Source organism: Muntiacus reevesi, chromosome 3 (genome assembly GCF_963930625.1).
Source record: "Muntiacus reevesi chromosome 3, mMunRee1.1, whole genome shotgun sequence".
In the NCBI taxonomy this organism is placed as follows: Eukaryota; Metazoa; Chordata; class Mammalia; order Artiodactyla; family Cervidae; genus Muntiacus; species Muntiacus reevesi.
This window is the reverse complement of record NC_089251.1, coordinates 248,048,261-248,062,884: the sequence shown is the minus strand read 5'-3', so window position 1 is coordinate 248,062,884 and position 14,624 is coordinate 248,048,261. Positions and strand designations below refer to the sequence as shown.

At 38.2% G+C, this 14,624-nt stretch overlaps 1 protein-coding gene across 3 annotated transcripts in view; it reads left to right on the top strand.

Moving 5' to 3' along the window:
- CHN1 (chimerin 1) overlaps positions 1-14,624 on the top strand; it is a 198,990-nt gene that overhangs the window by 163,732 nt on the left and 20,634 nt on the right. For all 3 annotated transcript variants that reach the window (XM_065927920.1, XM_065927919.1, XM_065927921.1), the window contains one exon: positions 12,426-12,510. In XM_065927920.1, coding sequence (XP_065783992.1) covers positions 12,426-12,510 — 85 coding nt within the window. The remainder of the gene's footprint in view (positions 1-12,425; positions 12,511-14,624) is intronic.

Here is a 14,624-nt window from a genome sequence, read left to right as displayed (position 1 = left end):
CACAGCACACGGAGGGGGAGTCCTCTGGGCTAGCCAAGTTGAGGACACAGATTGGAGTTTGGCAAGACAAGCTAAAGTTTGGGGGGCAGAGTACCTGGGGGACAGAGCTGTACGCCGAGCCCTGGAGTTCTGCATAGGCATCTTCAGGAGTGTTTTGGGTGAGTACTTATCTACACCTGCATGAGAGAAACTATCAGAAAACCACCAGAAAGCAACAGGCTGAATAATTACTGAGGCTGAATAATTACCTAGGCTGAGAGTAGTTTTGCCCACCAGTAGAAGTGGAAAGGCATCATAATAGATGAGGCATTGTTTTAAAAGTCCTCAGAATGGTATCATCTTAGTAGCATGATTAAATTAGCAGTAGACTAAAGGCTGCAGTGAGTAAAGAAAGGGAAACTGTTTAAAACAATCCAAATGGACGCTCTAGAGATAAAAGAAAAAATATGCCTGAAATTTAAAATACACTGGATGGTATTAATAGCATACTAGATACCAGAGAAGATGAAGATTATTGAACCAGAAGACACAGCAATAAAAATATCCAAAATGGAGGACAGAGACTCGGGGCAAGGGGTTGGGGCACAGCATCAGAGACCAGTAGGACAATATCAATCTACCTTAAGTGCAGCTAGAGTCGGGAGGATGCAATGGTGGGAGGTCACGGGATAAAACAATTATTTGAAGCTATAATTACCAAGAATTGTGTAAATTTGATGAAAACCCACAGACCCAAGAAGTGCTATGAGCACCAAATAGAAAAGACATTGAAACACCACTAGGCACATCATAATCAAATTGCTGAAAACCAGTGCTAAAGAGAAAATTGTAAGAGCAGCAGAGAAACAAAGAGAAAACCAGGTTTTGGGTAAGAAGTTTTCCTCCTAAAGTGGAACTCTGCTTCAGCCTGAGAGGTGACGTTTTAATCCCTTACATATGGTAAAATATATAAAAGATGTCTCTAGGCTCTAGAAATTAAACATGTGTTTGGTTTCTCTTGAATTTTATTTTCACATTCCAGTTTCATTATGTATTTGTAGCTTTATGGTTTTATAGGACCTTAAATGTGCACACTCACAAACAGAATGTACATTTTTTAAAAGGGATTAACATCTGTAACTAAAGATTATTTCAGTGTAGGAAAAATATGCCAACAGGAGAAGCATATTTTGCTTTGTCACTGGTACTGCATAGACGGAGGAGCCTGGTAGGCTATAGTCCATGGGGTCTCAAAGAGTTAGACACGATTGAGCAACTTCACTTTTCACTTCACTAGTACTGTTGGGGAGTGGGGAGAATGTATACAGATGCTGAAATACAGCAAAATTCTCATCAGTAACTATGCAAAACAATGGAATAACATCTTCAAAGTACTCAACAATAATAATAAGACTATATTCTAGAATACTATATTCAGTAAAAAAATCTTTCAAATCTGAAGACAAATATTTTTTAAACAACAACAAAAAAAACCTGAGTGATTCCATCACCAAGAGACCTATAAGAATGTTAAAGAAAGTTATTCAGACAAAGGAAAAATAATACCAGATGGAAATTTAGGTCTGTACAAAACAATAAAGAATGCCAGCAATAGTAAACATGTAAGTGTAAAAATATATTTTTCCATCATTGTAGTGTTTTTTGAAAAATTACTGTTTAAAGCAAAAATAGTAATATATTGTATAGTTTGTACAAGTAACACAAATTACAATAGCATAAAGTATAGGGTCGGAAAGTGGAAATGTACTGTTGTAAGATACACTATACATGAGGTGGTATAATATTGTTTGAAGGTAGACTATAATATTGTTAAAGATGTATATGGTAAACTGTAGAACAAACTGTAAAGAATAAAACAGTTATAAGCCAATAGTTTGGACAGAATGGATTCATAAAAAGTATGCAAGAAAAAAACCCAAATGGAATATATAGAAAACAAAAGCGAGGTATAAAGTCAATTTTATTAAGAGCTACACTAAATGGAACAACACTACACACTCCATTAAGAGAGGTTGTTGCCAGATTGGATTTAAAAACCAAGATGCAGCTGTATTCTATCTGCAAGAAACCCACCTTAAAGACAGAGAAATAAAAAGATTTATCATATAAACAGTAATTCAAAGAAAGTTCAAGTGGCTATACTTAAAACATAGTAGTTTTCAGAACAAGAAGTATTATTGGTGGTTAAAAGGGTAAAATTCATCAAGAGGACATAATTTAAAATTTATATGCACCCTAATATCAGAGATTCAAAATACATAAAGCAGCAACTGAAAAGTGAAATGGGCAGATCCACAATCACAGATGGAGATCTCTGCGCTGCTCTCACAGTGATAGGACAGACAAGTAGAACAAATGTAAAATCAGTAAGGATGTAGAAGACTTGAACAACAGTATCAAACATGGTATTTGCAGAGTATTCTACTTGGCAGCAGCAGAGCACACAAACTATTCAAGTGAACATGAAAGATTTACCAAGATAGGCAATATTCTGGGCCATAAAGCAAGTGTCAATAAATGTAAAAGGATTAAAATCATATAAAGCATATCTTCTTACCACAACAGAATTAAATTCAAAAATCTGAAAATGTTTCCACATGTTTAGAAATTAAACTTACTGTTAGTTAAAGAAGTGATTATAGAAACATTAGAAAATATTTTAGCCTGAATAACAGGGAAAACTACAACATACCAAAATTCATGGAATGTGGCTAAAATAGTGCTTAAACTGAACTTTGTACCATTAAATACTTATTTTGGGGAAAAAAGGTCAAATTAATTAGCTAAACTTTCACCTTAGGAAATTAGAAAAAGATGACCCAATTAAACCAATAGAAAACAATAGAGAAAATTTGGATCTCTTTTACTAGAGCTTTAAAGAGTTTGAACTACATAATCTAAGAATTTTTTGTGCATTTTAGTCAAACCTTTTCTAGGTGATTAGAGGAATACTCTATTCATAATAAAACAATAAACTTCTTCAGATGACATTTTTACAACTATAAGCCAAAAAGAAATTGAAACCTGGCTTTGAGGAAATGTTACTATTAGTACAGACTTGGCTTTGAGAAATTGTGGATCATAAGATAATGTGGATTAGTCTGAGCTTTTTTGTCTCTTAGTGTTCAGTTTACATCCTATAATGTGGTATAGAGATTGTCGCTCAGCTTTGCATTGTACAGTGGTTTTTATTGCACAACCTAGTTGATTCATTTATTGTATTTTCCTATTATCCTTTCATAATATGACTTTAGGAGATTGATATTTTGAAGTATTGATTTATTGTGTTGATTTTTCCCTACTGATATTTAAATGCAACATTAGCCCAAGTAATGAAACTAAACTTTCAAAGTAGAAGTTTTAGGTATGGTGTTCAACATTTTAAAACTTTTTAACCATCATTTGATTTAGAGACAAAGCTCTCATTAGAGCTCCTATAAAAAGAAATTAAAAGAAATTTGCTTCTGAAACTTGAAAAATGGCTAAACATTAAATTATAGGTTTTGTAATGCTTTAAACACCCATATTTTAGAATGGAAAGTTTTTAAATTACTGGGTGATATTTATTGTTATATAGTTTATTACACAAACTTCACCTTGTAATGTGATAAATAAAATAAATGCTTGAGTAGTTTGGTGTTCCCACTGCCTGATTCCTGGATTTCAAGTTGATGGCTCTGTGTAAGGGGCCAGTCTGACAGCTTAGAGCATTTACACAAGAAACTGTTTGTGTTTTAGCACTAATGAAGTTGTGTTTGAGCCTAAGCAAGTTCACTTGTCTGTACCACATTAACTCAGCTGTAATTTTAGAGGTATTTCTCCCTCACTGGGATAGTGTTGATGTGGAAAGATAGATCACGAAGGAAGCCATAAAGAAATTTAAACTTTGTTAATAAGTCCCAAGAGGGTGACAGAGGATGAGATGGTTAGATAGCATCGCCGATTCAATTGACATGAACTTGAGCAAACTCTGGGTGATAGTGAAGGACAAGGAAGCCTGGTGTGCTGCAGTCCATGGTGTCGCAAAGAGTTAGACATGACTCAGCAACTGAACAAGACCCTGTATAGGATTGTGGTGAATGGACTGTGTGAACAGAACTGACATTACATTACTTTTTCTGTACATGCTTATGTTTAAAGAACCATTTTATGTACCAATTAATAAAAATCATTTTTTTTTAATGTTTTACATGTGGGAGCAGAACTAAATTATTAATAGTATCCTGATCATTGTCCTACTAGTAAAGCATGGCTAGTGTTGTTGTAGCCTGACCATGTTACCTTAGCTTTTTCCTGCAGTTATTTCTCATATTTAGGAGGATACCACTGATTGGTGATATGACCAAGGTATGTCCAGGAGTCTCATGATACCTCCCTCAATTCTGAACAGCTTTCTCACTCTTGAAACCTCAGGTTCCTGAGTTTTCTGTCCTTTGTCCTCCTTTTCACAGTGATACCTCCGGCAGTATTAACTGCTTGTGTGGTGAAGTGAGTACCTCCCAGCCCCTGCACGCCATGGGTAGTAGCCGGTTGTGGACGCTGTTAGCACCCGGGCAGCTGGCAGAGTGGACATCTGTCAGTGCTTCCTGCGCACAGAGCCCCCTGAGGTCGGCCAGAGGCCGTGCCCCATCTCCTACACCAGGCGCCCTCCAGCCCCAAGCGCTGCTTGAGGCCATCTCTCAGCATGAGCTCCGGGCACTCCTGCCTTTCCTGCGCTGGGCGCCACCTTACACTAGGACAAGTCAGGGAGGCCGGCCAGCGCCATGTCAGTGCTGCTGGCTCAGCCAGACCCAAACCTTACTGTTTGCTATAGAGTTCTCCCGAAGAATGTTAGGACCACTCATAGTTTAAATAACAAGGCAAGAAGTATTGCTCTGATACTAAAAGAAAAAAAGTGTTAGTCGCTCAGTTGTGTTCCATTCTTTGTGACCCCATGGACTGTAGCCCGCCAGGCTCCTCTGTCCATGGGATTCTCCAGGCAAGAATACTGGAGTGGGTAACTATTCCCTTCTCCAGGGGATCTTCCTGACCCAGGGATCAAACCCAGGTCTCCTGCATTGCAGGCAGATTCTTTACCACTAAGCCACTAGGAAGCTATAATACTAAAGATACTCCTATTTTTAAGTTCCCCCTCCCTACCATTTTTTTTTCCTGCAGGGTACCTCTGTACAGTTTTAAGTGTTTGTTGCTAATGATAATAGCCAGTGTTCTGCAGTCTCATCTCATTATTTAGTATCAAACAAAATATACCTTAACCACAAAGAGGTCAGATTAGGGCCAAAATTCTAAATCCCAGACCTTTTGGATCAAAATTAAGCCATCTCAGTAAGACTAACTTTGGCTCCTTAAAAGAGTACATTCAGCTGCCCTAAAGATAAAAATGAAAAAAAAAAAAGCCTTTTGTGCCCAGCTGCCTGCCTACCTACATTCCTTTCCTTTTGATTTTGATCATCTGTTCTCTCCCTTCGTTGCCTAATATCACACTGGAGAACTGACTCATCAGAGCCTCCCAAATGAAGAGCGGCAGCTGAAATGTCATTCCCACCTTTCCAGGCAAACTTTCATTTCCCCTAATGTTCTTATCGCCTCCGACATAGTATATATTTGCAGCAGGCTTTGCAGGCACTCTCCTTGACTGTTTGCATTCATGCTTATTTCTAGAGGTAGTGTTATGGCTTGGGAGGAATAATGAAGATGTGATTTTTTTTCTTTCTCTTGCCATAGCATAGAATTCTTTTCTGCTGTTTCTGTTACTGACATTCAAACTGGAGATGTGAACATCAGAAACCTGAGAAGCAGATGTGCTGGTTTTCTTATGGAAACCAGGGTTCGGGTTAATGTGACAGGAGGCTCAGTTGAGAACAGCTTCAGTTTTTACCTAGATTGATACCCAGGAGACAAAGGACCCTTGGCCTGTGCCATGCGGACCCCTCAGGAGCCCACCCATCTCCCTCATTGTCTGTCCTTTTCAGCCTGTTTCTGACCGGTACCCACCCTGTGACAGACTCTGTTGGGTCCATTAGTTAGTATAGTCTTTCATCTTCTTTTAAGGTGATTGATGTGACAGGAGGTATTCACAGGTGAGAGCAATCTCAGATGCCATGGTAATAAAGTTGTTTTTTTTCCAGTTGCAAAAGAGAAGAGGTCCTTAAAACAAGTTGCTCTGTCCTTTGTTCACGGCAGTATAATTTACACCATGTACTATGTCACTTTCATTCATCAAGATGTACCAAAAGCTTTGGAGGTGGCCTAGAAAAAAATATCTGTGGCCAAATTAAAAGATAGCTTTCCTCAGGACCATCTCTGACCTCACTAACACTGTTACATGCTAACGCTGATTGGGATCAAAACATTCCCTAAAGGAATCCCTTTTTTATAAATTAATCAAGTGATTGGTTTAAATAACCAGAAGGAAGAAATAGTGCCGTTTATAAAGGAATTGGTTATTTTTCCACCTTATAAAGCCAGCATATGTCAGTAAGGTCATACAGTACACAACAGAAGTTGAGGTGGCCTCTGCTTATAAGAAACAGTAAATAGAGACTAAAGAATGTTATAGAATAAAACATGATGCTACTAAGACGTTCTTTTTTACAGGACCAATATCCCTCAGGCATAGCTATAAGAAACACAGACAAGGAATCAGAAGTTTGGTGGGTTTGGTTTGGTTTGGTTTGTTAATGCCTTCAAGAGGAAGATAGGCAATACATTTTCTTGATCTACATCCAGTGTTAGCAAAGTTACCTTATCAGATTTCCAGGTTTACAACTAAGAATTAGAGGTGGGAAAAGGATTAGGAAGAGAGAAAAAGAGCTGACAGCCTTGGAGAATAAGAAGAGACAGGAAAACTAAAACACAGACATATAAACATAAAAATCTGGGACAGTTTACAAAAATTCCCTAAAAAATTACACATGGAAAATGTCACTTAATGAGTATCTGTTCGTTGTGCTATGAAGACGTCAGTAATCTTGATTCCCTGAGTGCTGACCTGTGCGGATGTCTGCGAGTGTTTGCTGTATATTACAGGGCATCTCAGGCACCAGCCGATCTCTTACAGCCTCGCGCTTGCCTGAGCTCCTTGTGAACCAATCAGGCCTCCTTTCTTCCAGATTCCAGCCTAGCTCTCTCTCAGCATAATCCTAAGCAGGAAGAACCTCCAAGATGCAACTTTTGACCTTTTAATTATTGTGTTTTGAATGCCCATTACATTTCTGATTCAGTCGCTCTGAGATGGGTAGTCGGAATACAACCACGTCTAGTGAGCAGAATTATCTGCAGTGTCAATGCCCTGGAGCTTCGTCTGCAGGCGTAGAGTGTCCTGCTTCTGTGGTGCCAGATGGAGCAGAACAACTGGAAGTCATATAGCTATTCTAAGTTCTACAGTTGGTACAACTGACTTGTTAAAGGTATCTTTTTTTGAATCAGAAAAATATGTAAAATCACTGATAATGTAAAACTGTATATAAAATAAAACAGCTCAAATGTAACATAATCACCCTTTTTAAAAGAAAGTATACATCACTTTTTTTTATCACTTTTTCTTTAATGCACTTTACACTGTTACAGTAGTGATAGGATTATAATGCCATCCAGGAAAGAGACTTGCTTTCAAGTACAGCAGCGCTTCTCTGAATTTCTGACCAGTTCCGGTTCCTGTTCCCCACTTTTTCTAAACTCTTCATTTGCTTCATGACTGCACTTACTTCCTAACACAATAGCAACTAAACCGCCAAGTGTGACCTCCCTTAGCCTTCTGGGTCCCGGGCTCCCACCTCTCCTGCTATGCACAGCTGTCCTCTCCCCCTTGCCCTTGGCCCTCCCACCTCGGGGAAGGGGAAGAGTCCGGTTTTTTATTCAGAGCTAGTCCCTCTGCCCTGGTCCCATCTCCACTGGGTGCCCTCAGGAAACTTCCTCCACAAGCTACCTCCATCCCTTCCACTCTCCCCCCCCCACCTCCCTCCCACACCTGTTCCTCTGCTCCTGTTCCCCCTGTTAATGCCATCTTGCCTCAACAACAGGCCCCAAAGCCTAAGACTTGGCCCCAGTCCTCCTCCTCTCCTTTGCCTGTGACTCAGTCCGTTACCGAGTCCTACCGATCCTGCGTCCGAGTTCTCAGTCAGCACTGCCTGAGTTCAGGTCCATGTCATCCGGCACCTGGACCACTGCTGTAGCAGCCTGCCTGGTCTGTCTTCCTCCAGCCTTGTTCCCTTAAAAATCTTCAGTGGCCCTGCATTGCTGACTGAACAAAGTATACGTTTGCAGGTATGGAAGAGGCCCCATCTGCCCCTCTCTGCTCCTGCCGCGCCAGTCACTCCCACCCCACCCACACTGAACTGCCTCACAATCCTCTAAACATCCCATTGTCTCTCTCCTGGCGTGTCTCTCATTTCCTTGGAGCAGCCTATCCCTAATGCATCCTCCGACACACACAACCCCATTTAAGCCTGATTCTGCTCACCTGGAAGCCTCAACTCATTCATCTTAACCAAGCAACGCCCCTCCCCAGCTGCCCTTATACTTTGCAGACACTTTCAGAAGAGGCTTTTCATGTTGTATTTAGCAGGAGAAACCTATGGTGAATTCCTTGAGCCAATATTTTAAAAAAATTTTTGTATATGTCATCACTTAATGTTTGTAAATGAATAAAAAGGATTAGTGCATGAATGATGTCCATTTGTTTTGATAACCTTTAGGAGGATCAAAGAGACACAAAGACTACAATATTCAGTTTTTACAAGTACAATCCAGTGTCATGGAGTCAGGAAAGTCAAAAAATTTAAGAAATAACAAGTTTTAGATACAAAAATTCAAAAGGAAATTCATTTAAATCCTGTTACACAAATACTAGTTTAGCAAGCTTCTGGTGCCTCAAGGCCTACTTCTAGAACCATTTCCTTGAGAGCTATATAACCTGCCTTACAAGTGGTTTAAGAAAACAAAATTAAAACCAGCCCCAGGTGGCAAGATGCCTTTATAAAACCTGTCCAGGAAGGAACTGAATCAAGAACAATTTCCTAAAGATTGCTTTCTGAGATGCATGTGTGATCCTGATTAAAGAAATGTCGCAAGGTTTTCAGAAGGCCACATTCACTACTGCTTTGTGAAGGCAAAGCAGGGAATTGGTTCTACAACAACATCTCAGTACCCAGCACTGTTTGCCAAGAGCCCTTCTTTGTTCCAGTGATTTACACACCAGCGGAACTTAAACACCTTTTATCATGAATAACGGCAGGTACAAAACCAGGACTTCTCCACTCTTCTAATCCAGTTTATTAACCTTACCAAGTTAAGAGACACTGGGTTATCCTGAGATTGCCTCTAAAAATAACTTCACAGTTCTATAGCTATTTTGTAGCTATATAACTTTTAAAATATGAGTCAGTGCTATCTATTTCACTCAATTGCCTCAGATTAAAAGCAAGATTGCATACTTTATCCAGTTTTATTCACTCAGAGGAACATAGGCAAAAACAAAGACATCAGACACTGTCTGGATGTTAATCTTGGGCTCAGCTTCAGGAACTCCAGGAAATGCTTTCAGTTTGCAGGCTCTGAACATCATTAACAACCCAGAAGCAACTGTGTCTGCATTCCTGACACTTCCATAAAAAACATAGACAGGATTATGGCCTTTTTTTTTTTCCCCTCAAAATCAACACAAAGTTTTGTACTTGAGCTCACTTGGCAGCGACCAGAGCCACAAGTACATACCTGCTTGTAATGAACCCTGGGTTATCCACTGTCGCCTTATATGGATATTTTGGCCAGCAGTAGTAGTTTGAATTTTAATATACCATATTTCATTGATTCTACTACGTTTTTGTTTTTTGTTTTTTTCATTTTAACATCTCTGAAATTTATAATCTGAAGCTTGTAATTAGTGGCATGCCATAAGTTAATTGGTGATTTCTCTACCTGGAATATATGTATCTTACATTCAGGGTAAGTCTTATGTTCAGTGGCATCTTAAGTTTGAAGTTTATTTATATATTTGTATCAGTGTTAAAAATCACTTACCAATAAACAAGTGAGACCTAATTAAACTTAAAAGCTTTTGCACAGCAAAGGAAACCATAAACAAAATGAAAAGACAATATACATAAGAGGAGAAAATATCTGCGAATGAAGTGACCGACAAAGAATTAATTTCCAAAATGTACAAACAGCTCATACAGCTCTATTAAAAACAAACAATCCAACCAAGAACTAGGCAGAGGACCTAAATAGACCTTTCTGCAAAGAAGAAATACAGATAGCCAAAACGCATATGAAAAGATGCTCAAACCCTATATGCAAAACAGAAAAAGAAACACAGAAGTACAGAACAGACTTTTGAACTCCGTGGGAGAAGGTGAGGGTGGGATGTTTCAAAAGAACAGCATGTGTATTATCTATGGTGAATCAGATCACTAGCCCAGGTGGGATGCATGAGACGAGTGCTCGGGCCTGGTGCACTGGGAGGACCCAGAGGAGTCGGGTGGAGAGGGAGGTGGGAGGGGGGATCGGGATGGGGAATACGTGTAACTCAATGGCTGATTCGTGTCAATGTATGACAAAACCCACTGAAATGTTGTGAAGTAATTGGCCTCCAACTAATAAAATAAAATTAAAAAAAAAAAAAAGATGCTCAACATTGCTAATTATTAGAGAAATGCAAATCAAAGCTACAGTGAGGTACCACCTCACACAGGTCAAAATGGCATCCTTAAAATGTCTGTAAACAATAAATGCTGGAATGGGGTTAGAGAAAAGGCAACCTTCCTATAGTGTTGGTGGGAATGTAAATTGGTGCAGCCACTATAAAGAACAGTATGGACGTTCCTTAAAAATCTAAAAATAGAGCTACCATATGACCCACCAATCCCACTCCTGGGCATATATCTGGAAAAAACCATAATTCAAAAAAATACAAGAATCCCAGTGTTCATTGCAGTAGTATATATACAGTATCCAAGACATGGAAGCAAGTTAAATATCCATTGACAGAGGAATGGGTAGAGAAAATGTGGTACATATTTATAGTGGGATACTCCTCAGTCATAAAGAATGAAATAATGCCACTTGGAACAACATGGGTGAACCTAGAGATTATCATACTGAGTGAAGCCAGACAAACATATGATACCATTTATATATGAGATCTAAAGAAAAAAAAAAAGACACAAATGAATTTATTTTCAAAACAAACTCACAGACACAGAAAACAAATTTATGTTTACCAAAGGGGAAAGGGGGCCAGGAGAGGAATAAATTAGGAGACTGGGATTAACATACACACACCACTATATATAAAATAGATAACCAACAAAAAGCAAAAACAAACAAAAAAATCACTTAGTTTCTAAGACCAATTCAGTACATAAACAGAACAGCAGTAAAAGTGACAATATTAGCTGTAATTTCATTGTTTGCAAATCGGATTGTCACACTATGGTTTTGACTCTTGTCTTGACTATTTTCTGCTGGAGGAAATAATATATTTAAGAAATTATCTCAAGTAAATATAATTGATGCAGATCAGTAACTTCCTTGTTCCCTCTCCCTTTTCTTCTAACCTGTTTCTTCAGTACATTTTCAGCCAATATTTGCTCAGAAGTCTAAAGTGTTAATATTCAAGATTTTTTTTCCTTTATTCTTTAATGTTCAGGATTTGGATGTATTGTTTTTCTATTCTACCAGTGTTTTTTCATCTGGTTTAAGCTAAAATGGCTTCTCTTTCCTATGCATAAATTCTAGAGGTATTTTAGTGTTTGAATTCTTTGGGAGTTCCTTTCTTAGGGATAAAAGAATCTACTGCAGTTAAACTTTTATGAGCTGGGAAGATGAGTAATTACTGTATTCAAACAGGGTTTCTGATTAACTGTAACTTCTGTAGTTTCTAAAATATATTTTCTTGGCTAACATAGTAAGTATCAAAACGGTTTTGAACAGAAATTGGCCCTTTTTGATGATTCTGTTGTGACCAGTCACTAAACATCACCTTCAATACCCATGGCCCCAACTGTGATCACAGAGAACAGAGGTGGATCATCCGACAAAATCCTTACAGGATCCAGAAAGATTTTACATCACTCCTCATCCTCCTCCTCCGTGCTATAGCACTCAGAATACGCCAGTGCTTGTATAACATGTAGATGAAACTGCTTACAGCTGGAAGGAACCAGTTGGAAAGTTCCACTGTGAAAACTGTTTTCAAAAGGAAATCACAGGATATTGGCTTGATTTATCACCATTTCTAAAACAAAGAGAAAATCAAGCTCTGAAAGAAATTTTAAATGCTTGATTCCACTTAACCAAGGTTTTTGTACATGTAACCGTATTGTGCCTCTTCATACTAACTGTGACTTGTGTATGAGTGCTTTGATGGGAAATAATCTCATGTATGTGTTTCCCCTGGCCACTTTGTCACTACTCTTTTTCAGGTTCATACATTCAGAGGGCCACACTGGTGTGAATACTGTGCTAATTTCATGTGGGGGCTCATTGCTCAGGGAGTGAAATGTGCAGGTAAGAGCTCTTTCCTTTTCTCTTTATTGAGTAAGACATGAAGTTATAAGGAATAATTTACGAGGAGACTGGCTGTTAGGCACATACAATGGGCTGAATCCCTATTTGCTCTTAACATGCAATAGGCCGAATTCTCAGCATCCAGTTTGGATATTGATATTTTATCTGCCTTTAACCTTCCTTAATGGGAAGCAGTCTGATCCATTAAAAAGAGGGAAGTAATCTTGTTCAGAAAGTCTGATAAAAGGAGGTAAAAGTAAGGCAGTTAAATTTGCCTTGCCTTTGATGTTGCAGTAACTAAATTTGTAAAAACGATTTTTTTTAAAGCAGTGTACAGGGACCTATGATTGTTGCCTTAGAAACTGAATTTTAAAAGCTTTTTAAGCTGAATTGTCCTTACTAAATTTTGTGAAATCAAATTGAAGCTTTAAAAACCTGTGAATTTATCTTCAAAGATGATTATCATATTTTGAAAAACCACTTAGTCACTGATACTTTGTTTTTGATATTTTGAAATCTTGAATTTGCCAAATCCTTTTTATAACATATGACCATAGTATTTTAGATTTAAATTTAGAAACTTGTAAGATTTCCACATAAATAACCAACTCAGGGATTTATTGAAATGCTTTATGAAATAAGTGTTACTGAAATCATGTGAAATTCATTTATATAGAACGACTATACTGAGTACTGGCCATTTAGTCAACAGCTCTAAATTCTGGCATAGACTTAAAAATAATTATTTGTTTCAAGTGTGTGATGTTAGGTCATAGAAGTTTCTGCTATTTAAATTTTAAAGCTAAAAAATGTTCTTACATGTTTTTTGCATGAAGCTTAACTCTAAATATGTATATGAAGAGTAAAGTATTTTGAAATGGTAACTGAAGTAACTGTCAAATTTAACACTAAAAATCCACATTTCTTTTGTGGCATGATTCTTAATGGAATACTTTTGTTGTCCATTATTTGCAGAAACTTCTAAAGTCTGATTTTTTTATTTCTCAATTGCATTTTCTTTGAATAGCAAGATAAGTATGCATTGCATATGAGCATTCCAAGTTACCTCCCCGCCCCCCCACCTTCAGTTATGACTTCCTTAGCACCACTAAGGCATAATAAGGTTTCAGGCATATGTTACTAGCCAGATCCATTCATGGACTTCCCTGCTACATGGAACAGTAAGCATTCCCCACGCCTTGACTTTGAACTGTGCAAAGGTGTCCTTCAAGGAGAGCCTCAGCTCAGAGCCAGTCTGATTCCTCCATCATGGTAGAGGACTGACAGCCCCATTTGCAGACTTCTGCCCAGAGAGTAAATGAGATCATTATCTTTCTGGCTGGTGGTTGCCCAGAGTCAGTATGAGGAAGCATCACTGGGAAGGCTGTGGTTGAGCCTTGAACTGGAGGGGACCACAGTGGAACATGGTGGTATAGTTAAGATCAGCCACATTGTCGTGGTGTTTCAAAGGCAAATGATGTACACTTTCCAAAGCACAGATCACCTGTTCAAAGAATGATGGTCTCGATAAGCCTGGTTTGCCTTTATGACATAACCTTGACCAGCTGAGGCTGCAATGGTTTTTAAACACTTTATGACTGTCACTAACTCAAAACCTTTTCTTTCACTAGAGGGATGATGTGTATCATGTATGTTTTGAAAGAGTGAAGGCCATCTACATGAGAATTCTGAGTTAGCTATTAGCAGAAAACTAGCACCACACATATGAATAATTTTTGGCAATATGCTACAATCCTAAATCATATTTGAAAGAAATGTTTTGGAATGTTTATGATAGTAATAATGTGAAGGAAAAGAAAGAAAATGATTCATCCCATCCTATAGGCACTGACTTGAATTGAATAGCCTGATTGAATAGCCTTTTCTTTTTATTGTGAGTAAAGGTCAAGAATGTAAAGAAAAGCTTATTGGTTTTATGTTATATCTTGCCTTCAAAAGCATTATCTTCTGTGTGATTGGAACTGTATTACTGAGCTGTGTAAAACAGGTCAACCCAGTTTTTAAATGTGGAAGGTTGGGATTTGAATTATTCCATGACAACTAATTACATTTAGATTGACAGTGAGATTCTTTCATCTAAAATGGCTCATCCT